Source organism: Asterias rubens, chromosome 5 (genome assembly GCF_902459465.1).
Source record: "Asterias rubens chromosome 5, eAstRub1.3, whole genome shotgun sequence".
Classification (NCBI taxonomy): domain Eukaryota; kingdom Metazoa; phylum Echinodermata; class Asteroidea; order Forcipulatida; family Asteriidae; genus Asterias; species Asterias rubens.
The window spans coordinates 21,455,417-21,481,133 of NC_047066.1; the positions used below are offsets into that span (position 1 = coordinate 21,455,417).

The 25,717-nt window shown below is 42.8% G+C and overlaps 3 protein-coding genes across 3 annotated transcripts in view; 1 reads left to right on the forward strand and 2 right to left on the reverse strand.

Annotated features, from left to right (window-relative positions):
- LOC117290170 (AP-1 complex subunit beta-1-like) overlaps positions 1 to 19,839 on the reverse strand; it is a 38,369-nt gene extending 18,530 nt beyond the window's left edge. The window contains exon 1 of the mRNA XM_033771427.1: positions 19,544 to 19,839. The gene's annotated coding sequence lies outside the window, so the exon portion shown is untranslated. The remainder of the gene's footprint in view (positions 1 to 19,543) is intronic.
- Positions 40 to 8,491, forward strand: LOC117290171 (peroxisome assembly protein 12-like). The gene is made up of 10 exons (XM_033771430.1): positions 40 to 231; positions 1,007 to 1,147; positions 1,770 to 1,878; positions 2,389 to 2,516; positions 2,914 to 3,063; positions 3,534 to 3,609; positions 4,063 to 4,141; positions 5,667 to 5,844; positions 7,268 to 7,365; positions 8,046 to 8,491. The coding sequence occupies exons 2-10, from the start codon at positions 1,025 to 1,027 to the stop codon at positions 8,161 to 8,163; spliced, it is 1,059 nt and encodes a 352-aa protein (XP_033627321.1). The 5' UTR covers positions 40 to 231; positions 1,007 to 1,024; the 3' UTR covers positions 8,164 to 8,491.
- LOC117290490 lies at positions 11,185 to 13,951 on the reverse strand. The gene is made up of 2 exons (XM_033771907.1): positions 13,823 to 13,951; positions 11,185 to 13,413 (listed from the first exon to the last, which is right to left on the reverse strand). The coding sequence occupies exons 1-2, from the start codon at positions 13,949 to 13,951 to the stop codon at positions 11,185 to 11,187; spliced, it is 2,358 nt and encodes a 785-aa protein (XP_033627798.1).
- Positions 19,840 to 25,717: the final 5,878 nt, after the last annotated feature.

The following is a 25,717-nucleotide window of genomic DNA, read 5'->3' on the forward strand; positions in this document are numbered from 1 at the left end:
CCGTACGTATTCCCGTAGTCTTTCTATATAATGACTGCGGTTACCAGTGGAATTATTTCTTATTACATCAACATCGTCGTCTGCTAGAAAGCACATTCATTCGCAGGTAAAGTTATCATATTTAACTGCAAATTAGAGATATAAAACAAGAAATAAGACACAAAGAACATATCTATGCATGGTCTGTGGTAGCTGGCACTCGTTTTGGAATTGATTCCTTCACTGAAAAAGGTAAGGGGAGATGGGGCGATTGTGGGTTTGTAAAATTACAATCAAGTGTGAATTTTGGGTGGGCCGGCTGCAGCCAGCTGCCGAGTGCATGCACTTCTCAAGTTCTTGTGTGTACAACTAGCTACACCAACTTTCTGAACAGGAATGTAGTCGTAGGAAGTGCTCTACTATAGGCTAGAATGTGCTCTGGACTATCTGCAATTCTGTCTGTGATTCTGTATGAGTACGACAAGTACGTACGGCTAATCATAATGATAATGCCATTTAATTTAATGCTGGTAGGTAGGCCTAGAACTTAGTACTTCTACTTGTTCATAAATCATGATGGACAATTTGACAATTTATTTGTTTAAACTTGAATTAAATAAATAAGTTAGTGGGTATACTGCTGGAACCGGCTGAGATTTAATAATAAATGCTATGTAAACCGGCAAATCTGGTTGTAGCACCCTTTCTTACTCAGTCAGTTTTATTGTAGATTAAATTGCAACAATTTTTTACCATTGTTGCGAAGCTGACTGTAAAGCGTACTGCTTTTAGCAACCTGGACGCTCCACATCCCCATCCAGTTTTCTTCAATCCTCCCCCCCCCCCCATTGATGCTAAAATATGGTTCAAACTTTGGTAAGATTTTGAACAACTGGTCCTTCACTAGAAAAATGGAAGAGGCAACGGGATTCCTTTTTCCCTGGACCGGAACTTTAATCATAATAAGTCAAGACTAACTAACTAATTATTTATTTCTGATTGAACTCTTTCTTTTTTATTAACTCAGTTATAAAACACAGACAAGATGGCGGAACTTGGTGCTCACTTGACATCAACGACAGTCTCAAACAGACCTTCATTTTTTGAAGTTCTTGCTCAAGAAAGTTTGATGAGTACACTTCGACCGGCCATGAAGCATTTGATAAAGGTGACTTTTCTATATTGTTACAAAGTCTTAAAATTGTCACTGTAAAGGTGAAATTGTTTTTGTTGACGGCTTTATTGAATTACTTCATTACCATACAGCTTATGAATTGCTAAGGCTTCCTTCACAAGTTTTAAACAAGGTTCCAACAAGTTCACTTGAGTTTCAAATTACTTGCATTACACTCACATGAAACTTCTATTTCCTAACATTCCCTGCAAACCTGGATTTAAATGATGGGCACTGAGGTCATGACCTTTATTACCCTGGTATTGGCCTTGGAGCCCCTTCAAAAGTTCCCATTAACCTTTAACCTTTACGTTTTCCAATGGAAGTGCCCTCTGCAAAATGAAAATGGCCTTGCTCTCTCAAAGACCAAGTTCCAGGTCTGTCCTCAGACCTTGAACTTCACTCTTGAAGGAGCATGGTGGTTTTCCTCTGGTAGCGGCAATTCTATGAGGAAAATGTGAGTTTGTATTGAACTTTTGCAAAGGACACCACAACAAAACCACAGGGCTTGTAGTTTGAGGCATGTGTCCTGCATCTGGATTTCTTGTTCAGTTGTTGCAGGACATTCTTCATTAGCTCTTGCTCATTTAACCGTAATGACTTCTTTCCGATGCAGATTCTTGCTGAACACAATCCAGCTCGGTATGCCATCCTCTACCGGTTCGCTGATGAAATCTACACATCAGTAGACGTACTTCTGCAACATCATTTCCTAAGCACAACCAGTAAGATTTGTATTAGGGTGTAGGGTGTTGAACAGAGTTAGGCAAAATAATTTCAAGTTGGGCAAGTTTATTGTGCTTAGAGGAAAAACCCTTTGACTCATTAGGAACAATTTCCAACCCTGCAAGCCATCTGGAAGCCATCTCTCCAAGATAAGAGTGGCTATTAGTACAAGGCTAAGAAATTCGTTTACAACTCCTATATGAATTCTTAAAGGGGTTGGGTATACAAAACTTGTTTACAAGCAGACTGTTTACCATTGAGTGTTTTAAAGAACACATTGTGTACACTTTGACTCATTAGGACCAATTTCCAACCCTGCAAGCCATCTGGAAGCCATCTCTCCAAGATAAGAGTGGCTATTAGTACAAGGCTAAGAAATTCGTTTACAACTCCTATATGAATTCTTAAAGGGGTTGGGTATACCCCCCATTGAGTGTTTTAAAGAATTAAAACATTTTGTACACATTGTTATACCAATTTGTGTGTGTGTCTCTGTTTATTTCTATCAGGTGCATCATTTGCAGAGAACTTCTACAGTTTAAAGCGAGTTTGTGCTGCGGCTTCAGGCATCAAAGCACAGTCGGATGTTCCACAAGGCCTAAGAAGTTGGCAGCATCTGAGATCCATTATCTTCCTGGTAGGTGGACAGGCCCCATTCAACACTGCCACTGTGTGGCAGGGCCCTTATAACATGTGTGACATGCTCCTTGCATTCATTATGATGCCTTGCGAGATCTGGACAAAATAGCTCTGTAAAATTGATCTGTAACAAAACAGCTCATGAATGACAGAGTGTGGCTTTGAGTTCCACCCAGTACACTTTAAGACAAGTAAAGGGATTTGCCTGCGTGTTTCTCAGGCAAGGTTATCTGCAGATTGTGTCGCATCACCATGTGAACCCTCAGAAGGTGCTAACAGCTATATAAATGGGTACCATTACTCAAAAACTGACCATGTCTTAAACTAAGCATTTAATAAGTATGTAGATAAAGTGCAATATTACAATTCATTATTGCAACAATTATTATTTGAAGGCACTTGTTCCGTACCTGAAGCTGAAACTAGAAGCTTTGTATGAGAGGTGGAGAGATGAAGATTTGGATCGACCCGGTGCAGTAGTAGAGCAACTTAGACTACGAAGGATCTTCAAGACAGTCTTCCCATTCCTACATATGACATTAGAGGTTTGTTTGTCTGGGTGTTTATTTTTGTTGGTGTTTATTAAGAAAAATGAAATGTAAACAAACATACTTTTATTCGAATTGTGGCATAGTAATTTGAAGACAAATCATGCCCCATCTTCTTCTTCTCGGTCAGAGGTACTGAATTGTGCTGCTGTGGCCTTCATCACAGCCCTCCAACCATCTGGTGGTTCACCATGGCGGTAACTGGCGTCTCTACCAATCCAGTCCACCTCTTTATGTCATCTGTCCATCTCATTGCTGGTCTGCCCTTGCTTCTATTCCCCTCCATTCTTCCCTGTACTAATCTTACCTGTGTTGTGCTCACCATTAAGAATATATATTAACATCATGACGAATGGGTAAGCAAGGCTTGTGTACCTTCTTCTTTTAAAACAGATAACAATAAAAACCAGCAACATACTACAAGACATGGACTAAGATTATGATTTCTTGATGTTCTTACTTTCCAGAGCACCATGTTCTTCTATCAGTTGAGATATCTCTTTGATAAGTCCGATTGCCATTCTCCGTTCTTGAAGCTTGCAGGTGATTCCATGTTAATTTTTTACACATGAAGTATATTTTATTTATCATCATCTTCGAGCAAACTTGAGCCTTTGATTTTGATTGGTTGATCCATGGCAACAAGAGTGGTTTGTACTATATAACACTCTGTGTATTGCCCTGCTGTAAATCCACCTCTAAGCTACGTGTCAAGTTTGCTTTTAGAGAAATTAATTTTCATGCCCTCCATGGAATATGGAAAACTATAGCACGGTTGTGTCCCAACTCGGCTGAAACACAGCACTATATTTTCTGCATTCATCTTGTGCTTGTGTGTTAACTAATATTTTCTGAAATTTTTTTCTTGCCGATGAAGATTGTTGAAGGTCCCTCAGAGATGCCTCTGAATATACCTTTCCCATGATATTTAGCACTAGGTCACATCTTACCAGCTCACAATTTGGTTAATTTCTTTTCTTCATCGTGTGTATACAGGAGTAAGATTAAAAAACCTGAGTAGGGAGGATATACTATTCCAGGCCTCTCAGGGATCAGTTGTTGGACAAAATACAGGGTAAGTCTATTCTGAGCATCCTAAGTCTAGGTTCATGCCGTCCAAAGCTTAAAACACTTACAATCATACAGAGAGTATGAGGAGAGACCAAAGTAGAACTCTCTTTTCAACCTAGAAAATATGTATTTGGTTTGTGGTAACACTATCTACTTGCCAGGTAGAGTTTGTTCTTAGAGAACTGTCTTGCTTAATTCTACTACAGCGGAGTAGATTGTTTGGGTGTTCGGGAGACTTCTCAGTTTTGAAAAGAACTGTCCTGCTTATTAAATATTACCTAGGCGGATGGTAAAGAAATAGGTTGGGACTACTGTAATTAACTGTACTACCACGGAGTCAGTTCTTGGGGTGGTCTCAACGGACTAGTTTGCTCTAGTCATCATCAGGAACCTGGAAAATGTTGACAACTTTGGACAGTCCCCAATACACTGTAAGTGAACCCTGGGAAGCAACAAGGGTATGCCCAGACACTTCAAATTACTTCCATTGGGGCCATGCATACACCACTATATATAAATTTACTTGACTATACTAACAAGGTTAAATCAGTTGGAACGGTAACCTCACAGACCCTGCCACCATGATACTGGGGAGTGCGTTGCCAAGCAGCAGTGGGGTGTTTGCTCTACCCTTAAGGAGCACGCTGTCAGTTAGAATACCGTGGAAACGTTTCGCAATCTATGAAAATATTTGATTAATTATAAGTTATATATTGCATTGTATTTACCAAGGAAGGTTGAAGTAGTACTTAAAGACTAACTAATTACAAGCCTTTGTAGCAATGAAGGAGGCAAGTTGTATGCATGTATTTATTATAATGACAAACACAAAAAGCTAACAAACGACACAGTAAAGATATTTTAAAACTGTTTTAGAACAACAAAGAAGTTTACTTTTCCGCTATCACAGGTTGGCGGTTCACATAGATCACATAGAGCAATCTGAAAAGACAGAAGTAGAGATCATGGTTCCACTAACAATGTCTCAGAAGTCAGTGGGTTTGAATCCCACCTGATGCCTGTCGTTTTTTTCTTCACAGGACTCTGGAAAGTACAGTGCTTTACACCAATCGGTGTATGTTTAAAATTAAATAATATTCTCTATCCCTGATGCTTATTTATTAAATAACGATAATAATTGATTTTGATACGTACTTTATCACAGTTCTAAGAGCTTCTCAAAGCGCTTCCAACATTGTTACCCCTTGTCACTGGGCCATTTAATCATTCCTAAAACCATCTCAGCTCCCTGGGGAGTGTACAGCCGGTGCTGCGAGTTACCGCGCTCCAAGCTAATCATTCAAATAAACCATCTTTGCCCTTACAGGTACCCATTTTACCCCTTGGTGGAGAGAAGCAATGGCTAAGTGTCTTGCTCAAAGACACAAGTGTTACAACCGGGATTCGAACCCACATCCCGATGAACCACCAGAACTTGAGTCCGATGCTCTTATCCGCTCGGCCACTACACCCCCACATAGTTAACATCTATTAAAGTGTCTCTGTACCTTTCTCCCATCTCTCTAAAGTCTGTCGTCAGGTTTGTGGCATTATCTCAAGCGAGGCATCGGCATTGCTGCAATCTCCATCTCACAGGGTCTCTCAGTCAGTATCTTCTTCCTACAGTTCTTGGAGTGGTGGTACATGAGTCAAGACAATCAGAGTAGACTGGCTGTTACTGCATTACCAATACCTAAACCACCTAAGGTAAAGTAAATGTGTGTATGAGTTTTAAAGGAACACGTTGCCTTGGATCGGTCGATTTGGTCTTTGTAGAGCGTTTGTAACTGTTTGTTATTAAATAAAAAGGTATCACTCGAAATTGCGTGGTTTTCCTTCTACCTCGTCGACTGGGTCGGCCATCTATGGGAGTCAAATTTTTGACTCCCATAAATGGCCGACCGTGTTAGTTTGCAAAGTAAAAGGAAAACCACGCGATTTCGAGGCAAATTTTGAACAAACGGTTACAAACGCTTTTCAAAGACCAACTCGACCGATCCAAGACAGCGTGTTCCTTTAAGTGGAATTTCATCTTTGATAGGGCAAGGCCATTTTCACTTGTAATACCTTAAAATGAAAACATTTCTGAAGGGGCACCAAAATCAAAACCAGGGGAACATATAATTGCCTCCATGTAGTTCCAGGCACGGGAGTATCACAGATTCTAGCGCCCTCTTATTCAAACATAAATCATGAGTTTAAAGACGTCAACAGATTCATCTTCTCAAGAAACAGGAAGAGAACTAGAACAAGCACTTGACGATGCGGAACTTCTAATTAACTATAGGAGGAAGTTGATAGATTAACACTCCAGACATACCTAGTTACTGAGTCAGTTTATTCCCCCTAATGACTTGTACATACAGTAACTAGACTAGAGAGTAAACACTGACGACATGCGTTCCCTGTCTAATTGCAATCATTTATAACGGTTAAATGAGATGCTCAATTAAATCAATGTGGATTTCTCAGTAATGGATTGCTGTTATGATTGCTTGTTCTCATAAAATGGAATTAATTAACCCCTTTCACTTGTTGGTTGTATCAGTTGATGTCACAGTAACTTTCCCGGAATGGTAACATAAATTATTTGTACCATATCAGCTTTGTCAAGTGGTCAAGTTTAGCTTTGTGATGCACTCGTGTTCCAATAGATGTAGCCAAGGTTGGACTCCTCCAAGCAGTCTTGGGTTCTACTAGGGCTACAGTGAGTCCTTGTGAAGTTAGACAAAATCTTACAAGTGTCTTGTAACTCACATAGGGTGCATTCGTTTAGCTTCCCTGGGTCGACCCTGGTGTGTGGCGTTTTCTTTTTCAAGGACGAACGTGTGCAGATAATTACCCACGGTTGTCCTGGGGAAAAAAACCGCCACACACTGGGGTCAACCCAGCGAAGCTAAACGAGCACACCCATAATAAGGAGCCATTGTATTTGATACCCTTTCAATGTTGTATTTGCCAACGTTCGTTATAAAACTGACCTTAGAACCCCTCTTTATCCATTTCAAAATTGTATTTACATCGCAAATTTTAAGGAAATTTAAACTGGAAACGAAATATTGGCAAGGGGAATAAGAGGTTTATGTTGGAAAGGCATCAATCTGTCTTTTTCTTTTCTGTTTGATCAAAGGTTGAGCAAAAAGAGAAGAGCGCAGTTCCTGAAGATGTATCTTTATGTCCTCTGTGTCACAAGCACAGAACGAACGATACTGCATTATCAACATCAGGGTGAGTCTAATAATATCAAAGTCTCATACAGCACACATATCTAGTAACAAAGTACTCAAGGCGCTTAGTATATACAGTCTAAGAGACTCCTAACTGTCTCAGACTAATTTCATGATGCTGCCCACCATGGAATTCTGCACTTACAGGGTGCCATAAGAGCAGGATGCTATAAAAAAATATCATGCAATTGGGATCTAGCTGCAGTGCTTTTAAAAGTTAACTGATCAGACAGTCGATTTCACATAACTTTGCGCAACTGTGCAAGTCCATTTGGGTGAGATTGATTGTGTTAATGGAGCACAATCTTAGCAATAAACGTTGCGCGAGTAGAAAGATGCCCCTGATCTTACCCTGAAATGATGAGGAACTGATGAAGTTGCTACCTTTATGGGGTGATTACAACTGAATATCTGGCAACTGGTTAGAAATTTCCTCCATGGGATTTTCAGCTTCTCCCCTTAGGTCCTGTGCTTGCAGTCAGGTAAAACCTATAAAATAATAAATGTTGGAAACAACTAAAATATTAATGTTAAATTGCTCCGTTAGTTTCCTGTTTTTAGTTGTATATTGTGATATAAATAAGGCAATGCTGACATGATTTTTGGTATAAATCTTGGACTCGACACCTTGCAAAGTTTGGACGAAACGGTTGATCATCATGATTTTGTTTTCAATTGCAGATATGTTTTCTGCTACCCATGTATCTACAGTTTCCTTAAAGGTCACCACTGCTGTCCAGTCACAAGCTACCCATCGAAACTCAGTCATCTTGTCAAACTCTATCCACCAGACTCTTGATGTCTCGAACTTTGACCTTTGTGTCAACGAACATAGACTAGCCAAAGTGCCTTGATTCAGATATGGACTTGTAATATACAAACATCTGAACAAATTGATTTGTTACAGATGCTGTTTTGGGGTTTTCTCAACACTATGCACTTTAAAACAAATTCCACATGTTATCTTTTACAGGTTTGATATTTCAATACTTTGTATGAGTGATACAGTCCTATATTAAATTTTGTACATTTTATAATATATAAAAATTTTCCCAGGTTGTTTTTTCCAGGAACTTTTATAAATTGTTTTATTTGGAGAGTATGGTATCATTGGGTGTGTTCGTTTAGCTTCCCTGGGTCGACCCTGGTGTGTGATGTTTTTTCTTTCCAGGACGAACGTGTGCAGATAATTACCCACGTTCGTCTTGGGAAGAAAAAAACCGCCACACACCGGAGTCGACCCAGGGAAGCTAAACGAACGCACCTAATGTAACAAATTATAGTTGCTACCTGGTTGTGGATGTACATGTGTCTCAAAATATGAAATCGTTATGGATGAATGCATACACAAATAACATTAATAACTGAACCCTCGAGTCCTTGAACCTCCCCAGGTTCTGAAACATTTGATGCATAATTAGCCAGAATGGTGCATTAATCTTTTAAAGGCACTGGACACCTTTGGTAGTTCTCAAAGACTAGTCATTAGCACTTGGTGTATCCCAACATTATACATACAATAATAAATCTGTGAAAATTTGGACTCAATTGGTCATCGAAGTTGCAGGAGAACAATGAAAAACCCCCAAAACAAAACATAATAAAAGCCTAATTTAAGCCTGAAGTTGTTAAATAATATTTAAGTGAGAAATTTACTTCTTTCTCAAAAACTACGTTACTTCAGCGGGATAAATATTGTTTTGTACTATCAACAACTCTCCATTGCTCGTTACCAAGTAACTTTTGCTAACAATTATTTTGAGTAATTACCAATAGTGTCTAGTGCCTTTAATTTTGTGGCAACAGAATATCATTAACCTGTTTGTTTATTTGGTCAAAAGTGGCAACTCATAAACAAAAAATTGCCTCTCAGTAAAAACAGCTAATTGCCATCAGTTCTTTTAAGGTTAAAATTTACGGGGTGTCGTTGTGGGGTGTCGTGGCCGAGCGGTTAAGAGCACCGAATTCAAGCTCTGCTGATTCTGTTCAGCAGTGTGTGGGTTCGAATCCCGGTCGTGACACTTGTGTCCCTGAGCAAGACACTTAACCATTATTGCTTCTCTCGACCCAGGGGTAAATGGGGACCTGTGAGGGCAGAGATGGTTCTTGTGATTGATTTAGCCGAGTAGCGCATTTGTTGCACAAGGCTGTATACTCCCCAGGGAGCTGAGATGGTTTAAGGAGTGAATTAAGGCCCAGTGACCAGGGGTAATAATTTGAAGCGCTTTGAGACACCCATTCGGGAGTGAAAAAGCGCTATATAAACTCAAATATTATTATTATTACATACATTGAATGGAGCACTTATTAGCCTGTACATATCACTAATTTATTGCTATGAGTTTATGATATTGTCAGTTGGCCTAAAACTCTTCTTGGCTATACTCCGGGTTAGGAGTAATTAGGGTTGTAAATTACCATTCAATGCAATCATTTTGTTTAATCAACAATTGTGAAAACAAAAGCTAGGATGGTGACTAATGCCTACCTTTGCATTTTATATTGTGTGATTAGTTTTGATTTATTATATGAGGATTTTTGAACATGAGTTGATGAATGTTCCCTGTGACCACATTCTGTAGAGTTTTGCTTTTGTCGTCTCAGTGTCGGATCGTTTTATCTCTTGTTGGTTAATCTGGTCAAAATTGGTTTTGTAATGGACTGTGTTATACATGTACCTCATTTGGTACTGGGCAAAAAAATGCATGTCTCTTAATTTATTTTAAAAGTGTACAATGACATTGTATTTGATATCCTTCTATTGTCAATATCCTGAAAACCTACTGATGACAGTTCAAATAAATGGTTCACTCTTATATTTCTTTTACAGACCATTTTAATTTATTTCTGAATTGTTATCAATCAATCAATAAAACATTTATTTCCACATTCACATCACATGGAGGCATCATCCTAAAAGCCGAGGCTTGTGGCGGATGTGCCCGTTACAAAATTACAGAACAAAACAGGAAAACAGCACTAAATAGACGAATAAATAAATACATACCACTACGGTAGATAACTACACAAAGGTTCAACCATGGTATCTTTATTTCTGAATTTTTATGGTATTTAACCAAAAAGTTTACCTTTTCATTGGCGTACAACATCCTCAGTGGAATGCACAGACTGTTTGTTGATATCTACAGCCGTCTTGTTTGAAATTTCGCTCTGAAAGAGTATTAAAAAATAAAATCCCCCCCCCCACAGTAGTGTGGGTAGGGTCTACGAACGAATACTTACCTGTAGAGCAAATTACTACAATTGCATATTCCCTATGCACCGCTAGGTAACACTAAGACTTTTTTACAACAAGTGCAACAGCGCCCTCCATCGCCCAGTGCACATGGGCGCGAACGCCATGCGCAATCGCCCTCTTTCTCGGAAACTCATACGTACAAGTATACAAGAACCAAGTATAGTGGGGCAGGCGGGAGGGATGCTCTACAGGTAAGTATTCGTTCGTAGACCCTACCCACACTACTGTGGGGGGGGGGAGTCTACGTCACTCTACTTACCTGTAGAGCAAATTACTACAATTGCATAGACTAGCACCGTTTTGGAAGGCGGTGGTTATACACAGGACTATTGCACATCATACAATTATTATGGCGTCATGGCAACGAGGCGCGACCAGAAGGAGGCACCAGCTGTTGCAAGATAAGAAACGCAAAATATGGGGGCCACATTGTCCGCACACGACCCGGGGGGTGTCGTCCCCATAGGACAAGGAAAAAACATTATCAATGTTAGACAGTGGCATAAATATATGGCATACAGACAAGAACTCACCGAGGGTGAAGACTTGATGCGAAGAGGACTAGCGGGAGGATGACCCCTGGGAGGCCGACTGCAACACCGCACGGCCTGCCTGGCCGTCAGTCTGGAGTACGTCCTTCATGTAGCACTGTGACAAGGTTGTAGCACTCTTCCAACAGGCTGCCTTGGTTATCTCCTCTATTGGTATACCTTTAAAAAATGCCCAAGAGGACGACACCCCGCGTACGTTGTGGGCGTGGATATTGCCCTCGGCCGCCGGCCACCCGCCCGGAACGGAGCGGATGGCGGTAACGATCCAGCGGGCTATGGTATCGCGCGTTACCGGTTGATGAGGGGTTGTCGAGGCCAAGAATAGTTGGTGATGGCCAGAACAGATAGGCTTGGTGCGGCTTATGTACCATTTAAGCGCCCGGACAGGGCACAAAAGCCTGTCAGCCGCAACCGCCGAGAAGGATTTTAAGTCCGGAACGAAAATGTCCGGAGGCTGAAAATAATCAGACTGATTCTTCGTCAGAAAACCTGCGGAAGGAACCAGCCGGACACCACCAGGTTCCCAATGAATGTGACCCGGTGCCAAAGTCAGGGCGTGGAGCTCGCTACGTCTGTGCGACATAGCAGCCGCCAGCAGAAAGGAAACCTTTATCGACAACTGCAGCAAAGGAGCGTTGCTGAGGGGTTCGAATGGGGGACCTGCTAGAGTGGAGAGGACACTCTGGAGGTCCCAAGACGGGACAAGTTTGCGTACCGGAGGCCGGGATACAAACATGCCCCGCGCCAGCTGAGAGATCGCTTGATTGGAAGAAATCGAGGAGCCATCGGGAAAACCCTCATGAATGGCTGCGATGGCCGACCAGTAATTTTTGACCGTGGCGGTCGCTAGCCCATTCTCGTACAGGTAGAGAAGAAAATCCCCTACGTCCCTCAGAGAAGCACTGGGGGGACGTATAGATTGCCGTCTACACCATTTAAAGAAATGGCGAAGTCGGCAATCGTAGACCTTACGAGTGGAGGCACGCCTCGACTGGGCGGCAAGCTCTGCAGCCCGGCGTGAAAGGCCTGCTGTGCGGAGCGACTGGGTGATAACACCCAGCACGTCAGGTGGAGTTCCCTCGGGGCCGGATGAATCATCCCGGAACTGGGTTGATAAAGGAGGTCCGGACGTTGAGGCAGGACCACCGGGCGGTGGACCAGGAGCCTCACAAGTCGAGGGAACCACGGCTGACACGGCCAGAACGGGGCTATGAGGAGCACCCGGCAGTGGGCGGTCTCTATCTTGGTCAACACCCGGGGGATGAGTGAGAATGGCGGAAAGGCGTAAGCCAGGAGGCCCTCCCACGGAATCGACAGGGCGTCGATCTGCCATGCGTTGGGGTCTGGAACCCTTGAGCAATACGTTGGCAGCTGATTGTTTGCCCGTGAGGCAAACAAGTCTACGTGGGGTCGATCGATCAGCCGGAAGAGGGTCTGTGCCACTTGAGGGAGCAAGGACCACTCTGTCGGGGCAATCCAGCCCCTGGAGAGGGCATCGGCTGTCACGTTCTCTTCCCCCGGGATGTGGGCTGCCGACAGAGCAACGCCCTGGCGGATGCACCAGTGAAGGAGCTCCCAAGTCAGGGCGCACAACTGCGCCGACCGGGTGCCTCCTTGGCGGTTGACATAAGCCACGACCGTGGTATTGTCGCACCGCACGATCACCGCGCGTCCCGACACCGCAGTCTGAAAATGCCGAAGGGCATTGAAGACCGCCATCAACTCTAAGACATTGATGTGGGACGAGCGGTGTTCCGGGCCCCACTGTCCCGCGATCTGGCGCGGGTGGAGGGTCGCCCCCCAGCCCTGCTGTGACGCATCGGTGACAATGGTCACCCAAGGCTGAGGGGGACGGAACACGCGCCCCTGAGTGAGATGGGCCTCGTCCAGCCACCACCGCAAGTGCGGGATCAGCCAGGGCGTAGTGGGTACCGGCAGGTGGATAGGGTGGTGTCGAGGGCGGTAAAAAGACAGCAGATGGAGCTGAATTGGCCGCATCCGGAGTAGACAAAAATCCACCAAGTCCACCATGCTGGCCATAAGGCCAAGGAGCCTGAGCCAAGCCCTTGCCGGAGCCACAGCCGCTGGGAGAAAGAGGGACACGCACTGAAGAAAATTCAGTACGCGGTCCTCCGTAGGGCGGGCTAGTCCCCTCGGTGGGCGGAGATCGAGAGCCGCTCCGAGGAAGGTAGGGTTCTGCGACGGTATCGGGTGCGACTTTTCGGCGCTCACTTGGAACCTGAGATCGGAAGTGAGGCGCCAGGTGAGCCTGAGTGCCGCATCCGTCGCCGCCCGCGATGGCCCCACTACCAGCCAGTCGTCACGGCATGAATATCATGACCCCGCACCTCCGTAGAGCAGCCCCGATTGTCTTCACTACCCGGGTGAACACTCGGGGCGAAGTGGACATACCGAAGGGCAGGGTCGCAAACTCGTACATGACGCTGTTGTACATAAAGCGTAGGAATTTGCGATCCTCAGGCCTGATGGGCACGTGGAGGTACGCGTCCCTCAGGTCCAAGCTTGCCCCCCCAGGCGGGTGTGACGATAGATTCGAGAATGGTCCGCAGCGTCTCCATACGGAAGCGCTGCGGACGTATGAATCTGTTGAGGGGTTTCAGGTTTAAGATGGGGCGCCACTCGCCCACCTCCTTCTTGGGAACCAGGAAGAAGGTGGACATGAAACCCGTCCGCGCCCCTTGCATGGGAGCGGCGTAAATTTCTCGTTTCTGGAGGAGGGAGGAAATCTCCCCCTCGAGAGCCAACCGCTTTCCCATGTCGGACGGAATCGGCGTGGGCCGAATTATCATGTCCGACGGGGGGGTCCCCGTGAACTCGAGCGCGTAGCCGTACTCGAGTGTCTCGAGGACCCACCGGTCGGAGACAACCTGTCCCCAGGACCCCAGAAATTTCTGAAGGCGGCCCCCCACGGGTCCGTCGGTGGGAGGCCGCCTTGAGGCAAGCGAGTCACTTGCGCCATGCCCCCGGGAATCGGGGGTTTGGCGCGTGAAAACCCCGCCCCGATTGAGGACGCTGGTGTCCCATCTGGGTCGGCGCGGCTCGGACACTAGATTGAGTGTCGGCCCAGGGATACCGCTGGGACACGAGTCTGCGTCGGCACCGGTACTGAGCGGTGGCACGGCGGAGACGCCGGGGCCCTGCTCACGGTATGAGGGATACCGCTACCCGAGGCCACCCACTGGTGGTCGAACGGGACCGGTGCGTCGCCCCGGGCCGGGAAACCCGGCGGGGCTGACACACCATGACGGGCCGGCAAATCGAGCGAGGCCACTGGGCCATGGCCCTGCTCCAACCTGCCCGCCAGGGTGGCGGTCAATGCTTGAAAGGCCTCCATGAAATTCGGCCCGTGAAAGCGAGTCACCGCGGTGACGTTTGCCCCTGTGGGAGGAATCACTGGAGCTCGAAGAGCGCCGTGTTCTTTTCCCCTTTTTGACCTTTTTCCCTCGGGAAGAAAGGGATGGGGTGGCCTCAGATGTCCCTTCGGACAAGGGTTGTGTCACGGGGACCCCAGTAGAGCAACGGGTAAAACCCGAGGATGAGGACGGACACACCGAGCGCGGGATACCGGGGGAACCCCAGTTCGCCGGCTCGGCATTGGCAATCTGCCTACCGACCGCCAGAGCGCCCAGCCCGATGGCATGAGCGGCCGGGTTACGGTCGGCAAACCCAACCCCGTCCCCCACCACGGCCACCGAGGGAGATTCGGTGGGGCTGGATGGGGAGTGGCGTACTGAGACACGCGGAGGGGGGACCCCCTCCGTCCGCAGTAGGCCAGTGGGTGGCTTAGCGGCAGGCGTGGAAGGCCCCGGAACGGGGTTTCCTTTGCCTGCCTTATTTTTCTTGGAAACGGCCCGGGTAGCAGAAATTTTTGTTTTCTTGCTTTTCAAAGACCAACTCCTCCGATCAAGGCAACGTGTTCCTTTAACATTGCACTTTATATGAAAACTGTTGAGGCAATTTTTGAGGTACGTATAGAGACATCAGAAGCCTTAATTTCACAATTCTTGGTTGGATGTTCCCGATTGGATTACTTTTGCTTCATACATGAATCGAACTTATATGCAATTACCTAATGTTGGAATAAATTAACTGGGTGTGTATTCCATGAAAAGTTACATTAAATTTAATGCAAATTCAATATTAGAATTAACATAAGAATAACTTTACTCGGAAAACAAACCGATGGGGTGTTTGAATAAATTGTTGCTAAAAATATGGCAAATTATTAAAGCCAGATGACACACTATTGGTAATTGTCAAAGACTAGTCTTCACAGTTGGTGTATCTAAACATATGCATAAAATAACAAACCTGTGAAAATTTGAAGTTGCGAGATACTAATGAAAGAAAAAAACACCCTTGTCACACGAAGTTGTGTGCTTTCTGATGCTTGATTTCGAGACCTCAAATTCTAAACTTGAGGTCTCGAAATCAAATTCGTGGAAAATTACTTCTTTCTCGAAAACTACGTCACTTCTGAGGGAGCCGTTTCTCACAATGTTTTATACCATCAACCTCTCCCCTTTACTCATTACCAAGTGAGGTTTTATGATGATAATTATTTTGAGTAATTACCAATAGTGTCCACTGCATTTAAAGAGGTACTCTCATAGTTCAAATACAGTTTTGTGATGCGCAGTTTGTACCTGCATCATCCTGGCATGTCCCTGAACTCAAATTTCAAAGTTTTAGAGCAGCTTCCAGACTTCTTGATACCGAAAATTAAAAGTAGGCGGCTGTGCTCCGAAACGAACTCAACAAGCCTCCCTACGGGATTTTTGTGCACAGAGAATATCAAAGTACAACGGGTCAATTTCACCCAAAATCATTGCCCAATCTCAACAAGTTTAGCACCAATGGATGGACAATTTCAAGGGCTTTCCTCTCGTAGAAAAATTAGGGCTATGGGGATTTTCAAAGCGACGCTAGAGGCCAGGGAGTAGACCCGACACACCCCATAAATTTGGGACATTTAATGCATGAAACACACGGCATGGAGAAAACAAATATATGCCTTGAAAAAAAAGCCCGGACTTATACAAACTTTCAGCTATGCTTTTGAATCATTCTGGAACTAAAAACGATACAGAGACGCAGTTTGTACTTGCGTCATCCTGGCATGTCCCTGAATTCAAATGTCAAAGTTTTAGAGCGGCTTCCAGACTTCTTGATACCGAAAATTAAAAGTAGGCGGCTGTGCTCCGAAACGAACTCAACAAGCCTCCCTACAGGATTTTTGTGCACAGAGAAAATCAAAAGTACAACGGGTCAATTTCACCCAGAATCGTTGCCCAATCTAAACAAGTTTAGCACCAATGGATGGACAATTTCAAGGGCTTTCCTCTCATACAAAAATTAGGGCTATGGGGATTTTCACAGCGACGCTAGAGGCCAGGGAGTAGACCCGACACACCCCATAAATTTGGGACATTTAATGCATGAAACACACGGCATGTGGTCATTATGGAGAAAACAAATATATGCCTTGAAAAAAAAGCCCGGACTTATAAAAACTTTCAGCTATGCTTTTGAATAATTCTGGAACTAAAAACGATAGAGAGACGCAGTTTGTACCTGCATCATCCTGGCATGTCCCTGAACTCAAATTTCAAAGTTTTAGAGCAGCTTCCAGACTTCTTGATACCGAAAATTAAAAGTAGGCGGCTGTGCTCCGAAACGAACTCAACAAGCCTCTCTACGGGATTTTTGTGCACAGAGAATATCAAAAGTACAACGGGTCAATTTCACCCAAAATCATTGCCCAATCTCAACAAGTTTAGCACCAATGGATGGACAATTTCAAGGGCTTTCCTCTCGTACAAAAATTAGGGCTAATGGGATTTTCAAAGCGACACTAGAGGCCAGGGAGTAGACCCGACACACCCCATAAAATTAGGACATTTAATGCATGAAACACACGGCATGTGGTCATTATTGGAGAAAACAAATATATGCCTTGAAAAAAAAGCCCGGACTTATAAAAACTTTCAGCTATGCTTTTGAATAATTCTGGAACTAAAAACGATAGAGAGACGCAGTTTGTACCTGCATCATCCTGGCATGTCCCTGAACTCAAATTTCAAAGTTTTAGAGCAGCTTCCAGACTTCTTGATACCGAAAATTAAAAGTAGGCGGCTGTGCTCCGAAACGAACTCAACAAGCCTCCCTACGGGATTTTTGTGCACAGAGAATATCAAAAGTACAACGGGTCAATTTCACCCAAAATCATTGCCCAATCTCAACAAGTTTAGCACCAATGGATGGACAATTTCAAGGGCTTTCCTCTCGTACAAAAAATAGGGCTATGGGGATTTTCAAAGCGACACTAGAGGCCAGGGAGTAGACCCGACACACCCCATAAAATTAGGACATTTAATGCATGAAACACACGGCATGTGGTGATTATTGGAGAAAACAAATATATGCCGTGAAAAAAAGCCCGGACTTATAAAAACTTTCAGCTATGCTTTTGAATCATTCTGGGACTAAAAACCATAGTAATTACTCATCGGATAGCCATTTTCAAGGTATTTCTTCTTGAACTAATTTTAATGACATGAAATGTATCTAAACGGGGCCAGCAGCCAGGAAGTAGACCTATTACCACCCCAAAGTTGTATGCATGGGCTATACACAAAAAGCAGACGCATTGTTTTGTTGAATGGTTTTAAAATAAATCTGAGCCGAACTCTTCAATAACTCTGAAATTAAACATGCTAGAGACACGGAGTCATTGTACCCTATACTACCTGGCATATCCCTGCATCCGAATTTTAAAAGTTTTAGGGCGGCTTGGACAATTTCTTGATAGCGGAAAAACCAAGTAGGCCTAAGTGGGAATCAGAACTGTGCTCAACAGCCTCCCAGCTGTCTAATAAAAGTTCACAGATTTGTTAAGGTCATTTCGACTCCAGACTAATGCCCAATCTCTACAAAATTTACCGCGTCATCGGTTAGCCATACGTACACCCAATTTATTCCGGGACGAATTTTGTCATTTTCCTTTGTACATATGCTAAGTTCCTGTTGAAGTGGTAACAATGCTGTACATTCTCTGTGATCAGACACAAGGGCTTGGCTACAAAACATTGGTATTTCTCATGCTTAAAAGGTAGTGTTTAACTCTAACTGATACAATAGGTTGCATAATGGCTATAGAACTAATTCTGGCCAAAAGAATAAGCTCAGGACATACCGTATCTTCAAACCCAGTTTGAGTTTGAGTTATTTACGTTGTGTTAATTATAATATCGCCATTCTTTGGCCCAATTCAGATGCTCTTCACACAAGCTACTTATTGAAGTATAGGGAGGTTTATTGGGTTAGAGTCAAGCCAAAGAATTTGGAAAGATTCCGTATGGCGCCACCACTTATTAATTCGAAATGAAATAATATAGTATCTAATTTTGGAAAAGTTTCCGTACGGCGCCACCACTTTTTCATTCGATATGAAATAATACAGCATCTAATTTACCTCAATGAGACATCCCTTTTTGTAAAAATGAGTGAAAAAGTGGTGGCGCCATACGGAAAGTTATCCCTAATTTTTCTCAATGAGATCCCTTTTTGTAAAAATGAGTGAAAAAGTGGTGGCGCCATATGGAAAGTTATCCCAACGACCTTATGAATATTATGTTGATTTATGTTATTGATAAAACAAAGACTATTAAATTCTTGGTAGGGAAGATAGATGTAAGTTTTTTTATGGACACCCCTGATGAATTCATTGCGTTGTAAAGTATGTTTTTTTATTTACCGTTTAAAAAAATCAAACTGTGTGAACAAGGCTTTACCAATGTATGTTTTTTGTTATTAGTTAAAGGAACACGTTGCCTTGGATCAGTCGAGTTGGTCTTTGAAAAGCGTTTGTAACCGTTTTTTAATACATTTGATTAGAAGTATATTTTAAAAGTAGAACATAATGATCCACACAAGTATCACTCATAATTGCGTGGTTTTCCTTTGACCTTATCGACAAACACGGCCAGCCATTTATGGGAGTCAAAATATTTTGCTTCCATAAATGGTCGACCGTGTTAGTTCGTCAAGTAAAAGAAAAACCACGCAAATTTGAGGCAAATGTGTTTGGATCATTGTATTCAACTTTTGAAACATCTTTCTAAACCATATGCATTTTATAACAAACTGTTATACAGCACGCTTTTCAAAGACGAACTCGACCGATCCAAGGCAACGTGTTCCTTTCACAATCATTTCCTTATGACTTCTTCACTAATTGTTATTCATTATTACAATGTTACCCTCCCGGTTTCGGAAAAAAAAATACAATTAAAAACAATTAACTTAGAGTATATGGACAGGCGGGGGTACGGCTGACAACAGCTTACCACTTGCTGGGTTAGACACGTCCTGCCGTGTTCAGACGCTATCACTCGGCGCTCAAAATGGCGGCAAACTTCACTGTTTCAGCTCTCCTTCAGACGCATTTCCTGATCATATATCCATGCATGTCCTGCATCAGTCCATAGACAAGTTTTGGGAATCATTGCTACCTTCTTGTGACGGATGCTAAGACCTTTGATGAAGCTGAACAGTATACTGTCAGAGTTTGTCACGCCTTGGCAGACCACTCCCAACTGGCGTATGAGCCAAGAGAAAAATGGCGGTAAACTTACTAAAAGGGTCTTGTGTGGAGATGCGTTATGGCCCCTTGTGGAATGACACGCCTTGCACCGGGGTGTTGAGATTCATGGGTAAATGACCTGAAACATTTCAAGCATACTATGTTTAATCAAGATGAGCACAATTCGTCAAAAGTCATCGGGCAGGTTAATGAACATAGGCATGAATGAAATGTAATAATTGTACCTGTTTGTAATCTGTGGGTGGGGGACAAAATTAAGAACTCGTTATAAGTGCTGAAATTAAAGGCAATGAACACTGTTGGTTATTACAAGTGCTGAAATTAAAGGCAATGAACACTGTTGGTAATTACTCAAAATAATTATTGCATAAAACCTTTCTTGGTAATGAGTTATGGGAAGAGGTTGATAGTATAACACAATGTAAGAAACAGCGCTCTCAAAAAAGATTCACGAATTTGATTAAAGGCACTGTGTACACGTTTGGTAATATTGTCAAAGACCCGTGTTCTCACTTGGTGTATCCCGTATCCCATCATAAGCATACAGTAACAAGCCTGTGAAAATTTTGGCTCAATCGGTCATCCAAGTTGCGAAAAAATGATGAAAGAAAACACACCCTTGTTGGACGAATTGTTGTGCTTTCAAAGAGGAATAAAAGACTTCTAGCTTGAAGTATTTTATTATTTTTGTGAGAAATTACCTCTTTCTCAAAAACTACATTATTTCAGAGGAAGTCGTAGCCCACAATGTTTTACACTATCAACAGCTCTCCAATGCTCGTCACCAAGTAAGTTTTTAAGTAAATATTTTATGTTGAGTAATTACCAAACGTGTACCTTCCCTTTAAGAGACCTCAAAATTTGAAAATAGTAAGTTGCCGGACGTTTAGACCGTAGCAACAAACATGAACATGTCACTATTTGTTTTGTTGTCATTTAGCCTTCGAGAAAGATTCTGATGGATCGAAACGTCAGGCCACTAAATATGCTTTTCATTTATAATCAGATCCTTTCGGTTGTTAAGCAGTTTGCAGCTTACTAGTTTCTCAAACTTGTATAAGCAATGAGTGCGTTCGATTAGCTTCCCCGGGTCGACCCCGGTCTGCCCCAGGTACGTTCGAATAGCTTTGACGTCATTCCAGGGGCTGACCCAATTCCCAGTTTCATAGAGCTGCTAAGCATGAACATTTGGGTAGCATGAATTTTCTTCCTTGATTAAAACAGGATTACCAACCAAATTTCCATTGGTTGCATTTGCTTTTTTACTGTTGTTTGCCTATCTTGACAATGAAATAAAAGTTTGGTTGGGAAATCCTATTTGTATCAGTGCAAATTTTTCATGCTAAGCAAATTTCTGTGCTTAGCAGCAAATTGGGCCCGGGTCGGCTCCGACTGCCCTTCTTCGAGATCACTTGGATCACTTGGGACTGGCCCGAGGTGCATGACGTCACCACGAGATCGATGGCGAGTGATCGTTCGGGAGCTCTTCTCAGGGGCTCTTCACCCGAATGCGCACCGCATTACGGCAGGGATCGAGCTAATCGAACGCACCTATATTTGTTGCGGTCCCGTCAGGGATCGAGTTAATCGAACGCACCTATATTTGTTGGGATCCCGTCAGGGATCGAGCTAATCAAAAGCACCTTTATTTGTTGCGTTACCAGCCAAAATACCATCTCACAAGTACGACTTGACTGGTACATCCCCATCCTGCTTTATTTTGCTCTAGCAGAAGCAAAACAGGGCCTGGGGTGGGCTGGTTGTCAAACAAGGGAAATTCTTTTTGCCCAAAGATTTATCGATAGTTATCTAGAAAATAAGGAGACTTGTCTCCATTCTTTAATGGGGGTGTTCACGAAGGGTTGGTTTTTCCTTACAGCTAATTCTTCATCGTACATTCCACACATGTTTCCAAAAGTCTTCAAAGCAACGACATGTTTTATCACAATGCTATAATTTAACCGTTTATCCATATTTGTATCTTATTTGGGATCGTCCCCTCCTCTATCGCAAGAAAAGTATTTCCCTTTAAAAAATGTGCTTTGCCCTTCTCAATGGAGATATGCAAATTAGTCACGTTGGCTCGCTCCTTCGATACTAGACTGGCCCCCTGTCTTTATCATTCATGATCCTCGTAGTGTGACGTCAGGGCTACTTTGATTAGCACATTTTTCGGCGGGGCGTTGACCTTTCCTTGAAGACAAAATGGCTGACCGCGAAAGACTCCAATTTTTCTCTCCAGTTATTCTGTATTTTATAGCCAATTCGGTTGACAAAACTACTGCAAAATGAATAAGGTGAGTTGAATATTAGTTATATAATCTTTTGGGAGTGTTTTTGAGGTTTATATGAGGTTTCAAAACGGCAAAAATGGTGCAAACACATATATCTTAAATTGTCGGTGTGGCGGGTGGGCTTAAGTCATTGTGTGTGCAATGTGCGGTATGCTTAACTGTGCAGTGTGGCGGCAATCTTCGAAGCGCACGTGTTGATAATGAAGTTCGTCTAGGAAAAATTTCCGTATAACGCCACCACTTTTTCATTCGATATGAATTAATACAGTATCTAATTTTTGTCAATGTGATGTCCCTTTTTGTAGAAATGAGTGAAAAGGTGGTGGCGCCATTATCCCCATACACAGAAAGTTATCCCTCGTCTCTTTCCGACAATTGTTAAGCGGTGTTCGCACTAGACTTAATTTGGGCAAACTAATCTAGCCAATGAGTAGCCCAGGTTTGACTCCTCCGTTGCAGGCAACGCGACGGAGTGCAGGGTATGAAGGTCCCGTATCATTGCAAACAAAATTAAAAAATCTGTTAAAAATATTTCTACCTAACTCGGGAGTCTGAACTTTTACTCATATGTTCCTTGTAGTTGGAACTCCAAGCCCGCATTATTTAAAATTGTTGAATTGTTGAATTTTCTGAAAAGAAAATTGAAATTGCATTTCCATTCCCGTGTAAACACTTTCTTGCACTGATCACTGGCGGCCTACTATTTGCAGCCAAATTGCCTTCAACTTGCGTCAACGAAACACTAGGCAGATTGATAATAGTCAGGGAGCAATTTACACAAACTGCAGAACTTTGCGACGTCTTGTGCCAAGACTCCACGTGCTGGAAGCGTATTTTTTCCCCAGGACAAATAAGGCCACTTTTTACCATAAATTAGCGCATGCTAACCGCACCTGCACGCACTTACAACATGCAAGTGAGTACACCGTACGTAATCAGCATGTGTAAGTAGGGCCTCCGTACGACAATGTGGCACTCGCAAGATGATCGTACGTTGTAAGCACGTTGTAAGCATGTAGTACTCGCATACCACGTGCGCAACGTACTATGCACGCAACCACTCACGGCCAGGCATGGCATGCGGGCCACGTACTTACACCTTGCACAAACCGTGCGAGTGACGTGCGTTGACATATTCCCTCCCTGCTCTTGCCACTCCCCCATGTTTTCATACAAAACGTGGCAGCCGTGGCCTCCCACAAAACGTACGGACAAAAAACATGCACGGTGGGTTGTGACCGAGGCTTTACATGTACATTTTAAGTACGCAGTTTGAATCCTGACTGTTTTATTTACATTATGTAGGCCCTACATGTTTTAACAGTTTGGTTCTTATATCTCACACAGTTTAAACCAGCTTCAGTATGGATGGTGATTGGTACCATACAAGTGTTTGCTGAACTGATAGAAGTACAACTGTACATGCTCATGTGGCCCTCCCCTGCAGAGTGAAGCATCCAAGCACATAGAGAAGGAACAGCAGGTTACAGCTACAACCTGTATCTGCCCGGGTGAGTCACATGCAAAACATTTTTTATTGAACTTACATGTACTTTGCAATTGTGTGTACTCTACGCATTACAGGCAAAGTCTGCCTCGATTGACGTCACGAACAGCGCCCTCTCGGGTCGGGGTCTACTCTTAAATTTGTAAATAACATAAGAACTGATTTTTTAAAACCTTAGTTAACTGTTTATTCACATTCCACTCATCAAAACACATATATTAGTGACAAAAGCTTTATTTTGAAAAAATACCACTTCCAGGTGACTTTAAAATACCACAAAATATTTGACTGATCATGCCTTGAACAGAAAATGAGTATAAATAATTTTATAAATGTACAACTACTTCGCCAACTGCCTGTAAAATTTGACCCTGTATACAATGTATGTTGTGCACAACACTTAAGGGCCGGGTGTGATCGACGTGCGACACACTATACGTGATTGAGACGGCACTATTTGTAATGATTCAACTTGTCTAGCTCCAACTCATTGCTTGACTCTGTATAATTTAGGATTCTAGGTCCAAGTCCATGTCATCATTTCTTGTTATTGAAAAAAACAATTTCAGTTTTTTAAAGTCCAAACATTCAATTGTTAATGATTGAAGTATTTTGGAAGATTAGGAGGGTCTTGAAGTTCAAGGGACTTTTCATTATTTGTTGTGCTAACTGTTTGTTTTGTTTAACTGTGAATCCTTGTTTTGTCAGGATAAGGAAATAAACTTTCCCTTGAAAGTAACTGACCCCAAGTAGTGTTTTTATTCTTTGTCAATGAGTCAAGTCAACCAATGAGTTGAGACATCCCATTAGTTCCCATGTTCCGCCCTAATTTGACCAACGCCCCAATGACTGGTCCCAGCTCAAGTTTTATGGATGGGGTAGTAGGAGGCCTACCCAAGGAACTGTAGTTGAGATCACAGTACCATAAGAGCCAATGACTGGTCCCAGCTCAAGTTTTATGGATGGGGTAGTAGGAGGCCTACCCAAGGAACTGTAGTTGAGATCACAGTACCATAAGTGCCACAGTCTCCCAATGTTCTCAGTACAAATAATAAAGCAGTTTGTTAAAAAGGCACCACTATTGGTATTTACTCACGAGCAAATGGAGAGCTGTTGATAGTAGAGACCATTGTGAGTTTTTGATAGGTAAAGTTTTCACTCAAATAATAAAATACTTGATGAAGCCATTTATTATGCATCTGATGAAAGCACACAAATTTGTACAAATGTGTTTTTCTTTCATATTCTCTTGCAGCTTTGATGACCAATTGAGTCCAAATGTTCACAGATTTGTGATTGATTTTATGCATATAAAATGTTGGAATACACCAAGTGAGAATGCAGGTCATTATAAATATGACAATCATCAAAGGTGTCCAGTGCCTTTTATCGCTTATGTTAGGCCAAGATTGAATTAAAAAATCCCAGTTCCCTTTATTTACGCCGATCGCTTCACCAAAAGCGTGTGTCTGAAGAGCCATTCAGGAGTCAATGCATCAAATTTGCTAAGCATGAAATTTCTTCCTTGATAAAAACATGATTTCCAAACAAATTTCCATGTGATTTTCAGGAAAAGCAAACAACAGCTGAATATCAGTAACAAATTGGGTTGGTAATCCTGTTTTTATCCAGCAAGAAGTTTCATGGTAAGCATATTTTTGCGCTTAGCAGCTTGACGAAATTTCAGCCCTGTGCTCTTGTATGAAGGACTGATGTTACATGTATTTGTAACACTGACTTTGAGTTTCCAATATTCTTTTTCAAACCAAGCAACCAGACAAGACAATTTGAAGAGTGGACTCATTTGCCTGAAGATGAAGTCAGTTTTATTCAGTTTCAATTGACTTTTTGGCCTGAATTGTGTTTTAATAGTCAAGAGAATGTCTTAAAAGGAATTAAACCAGAATCCATTCTCATAGTTGCAGAGTTACATGCTTAATATTGCTTAACAATTTTCTGCTACAGATGAGCATTAAACCAACCAGTTGCAAATGGTACACATGTACGGTGATGCAGTAATTTTGTTGGTAACCTATGGTAAGCATAATGTTGTTGTGCTAAGCATATTTTATGCTTATTTGAAGCAGCTCTATGATATTGGGTTCCATATGACATT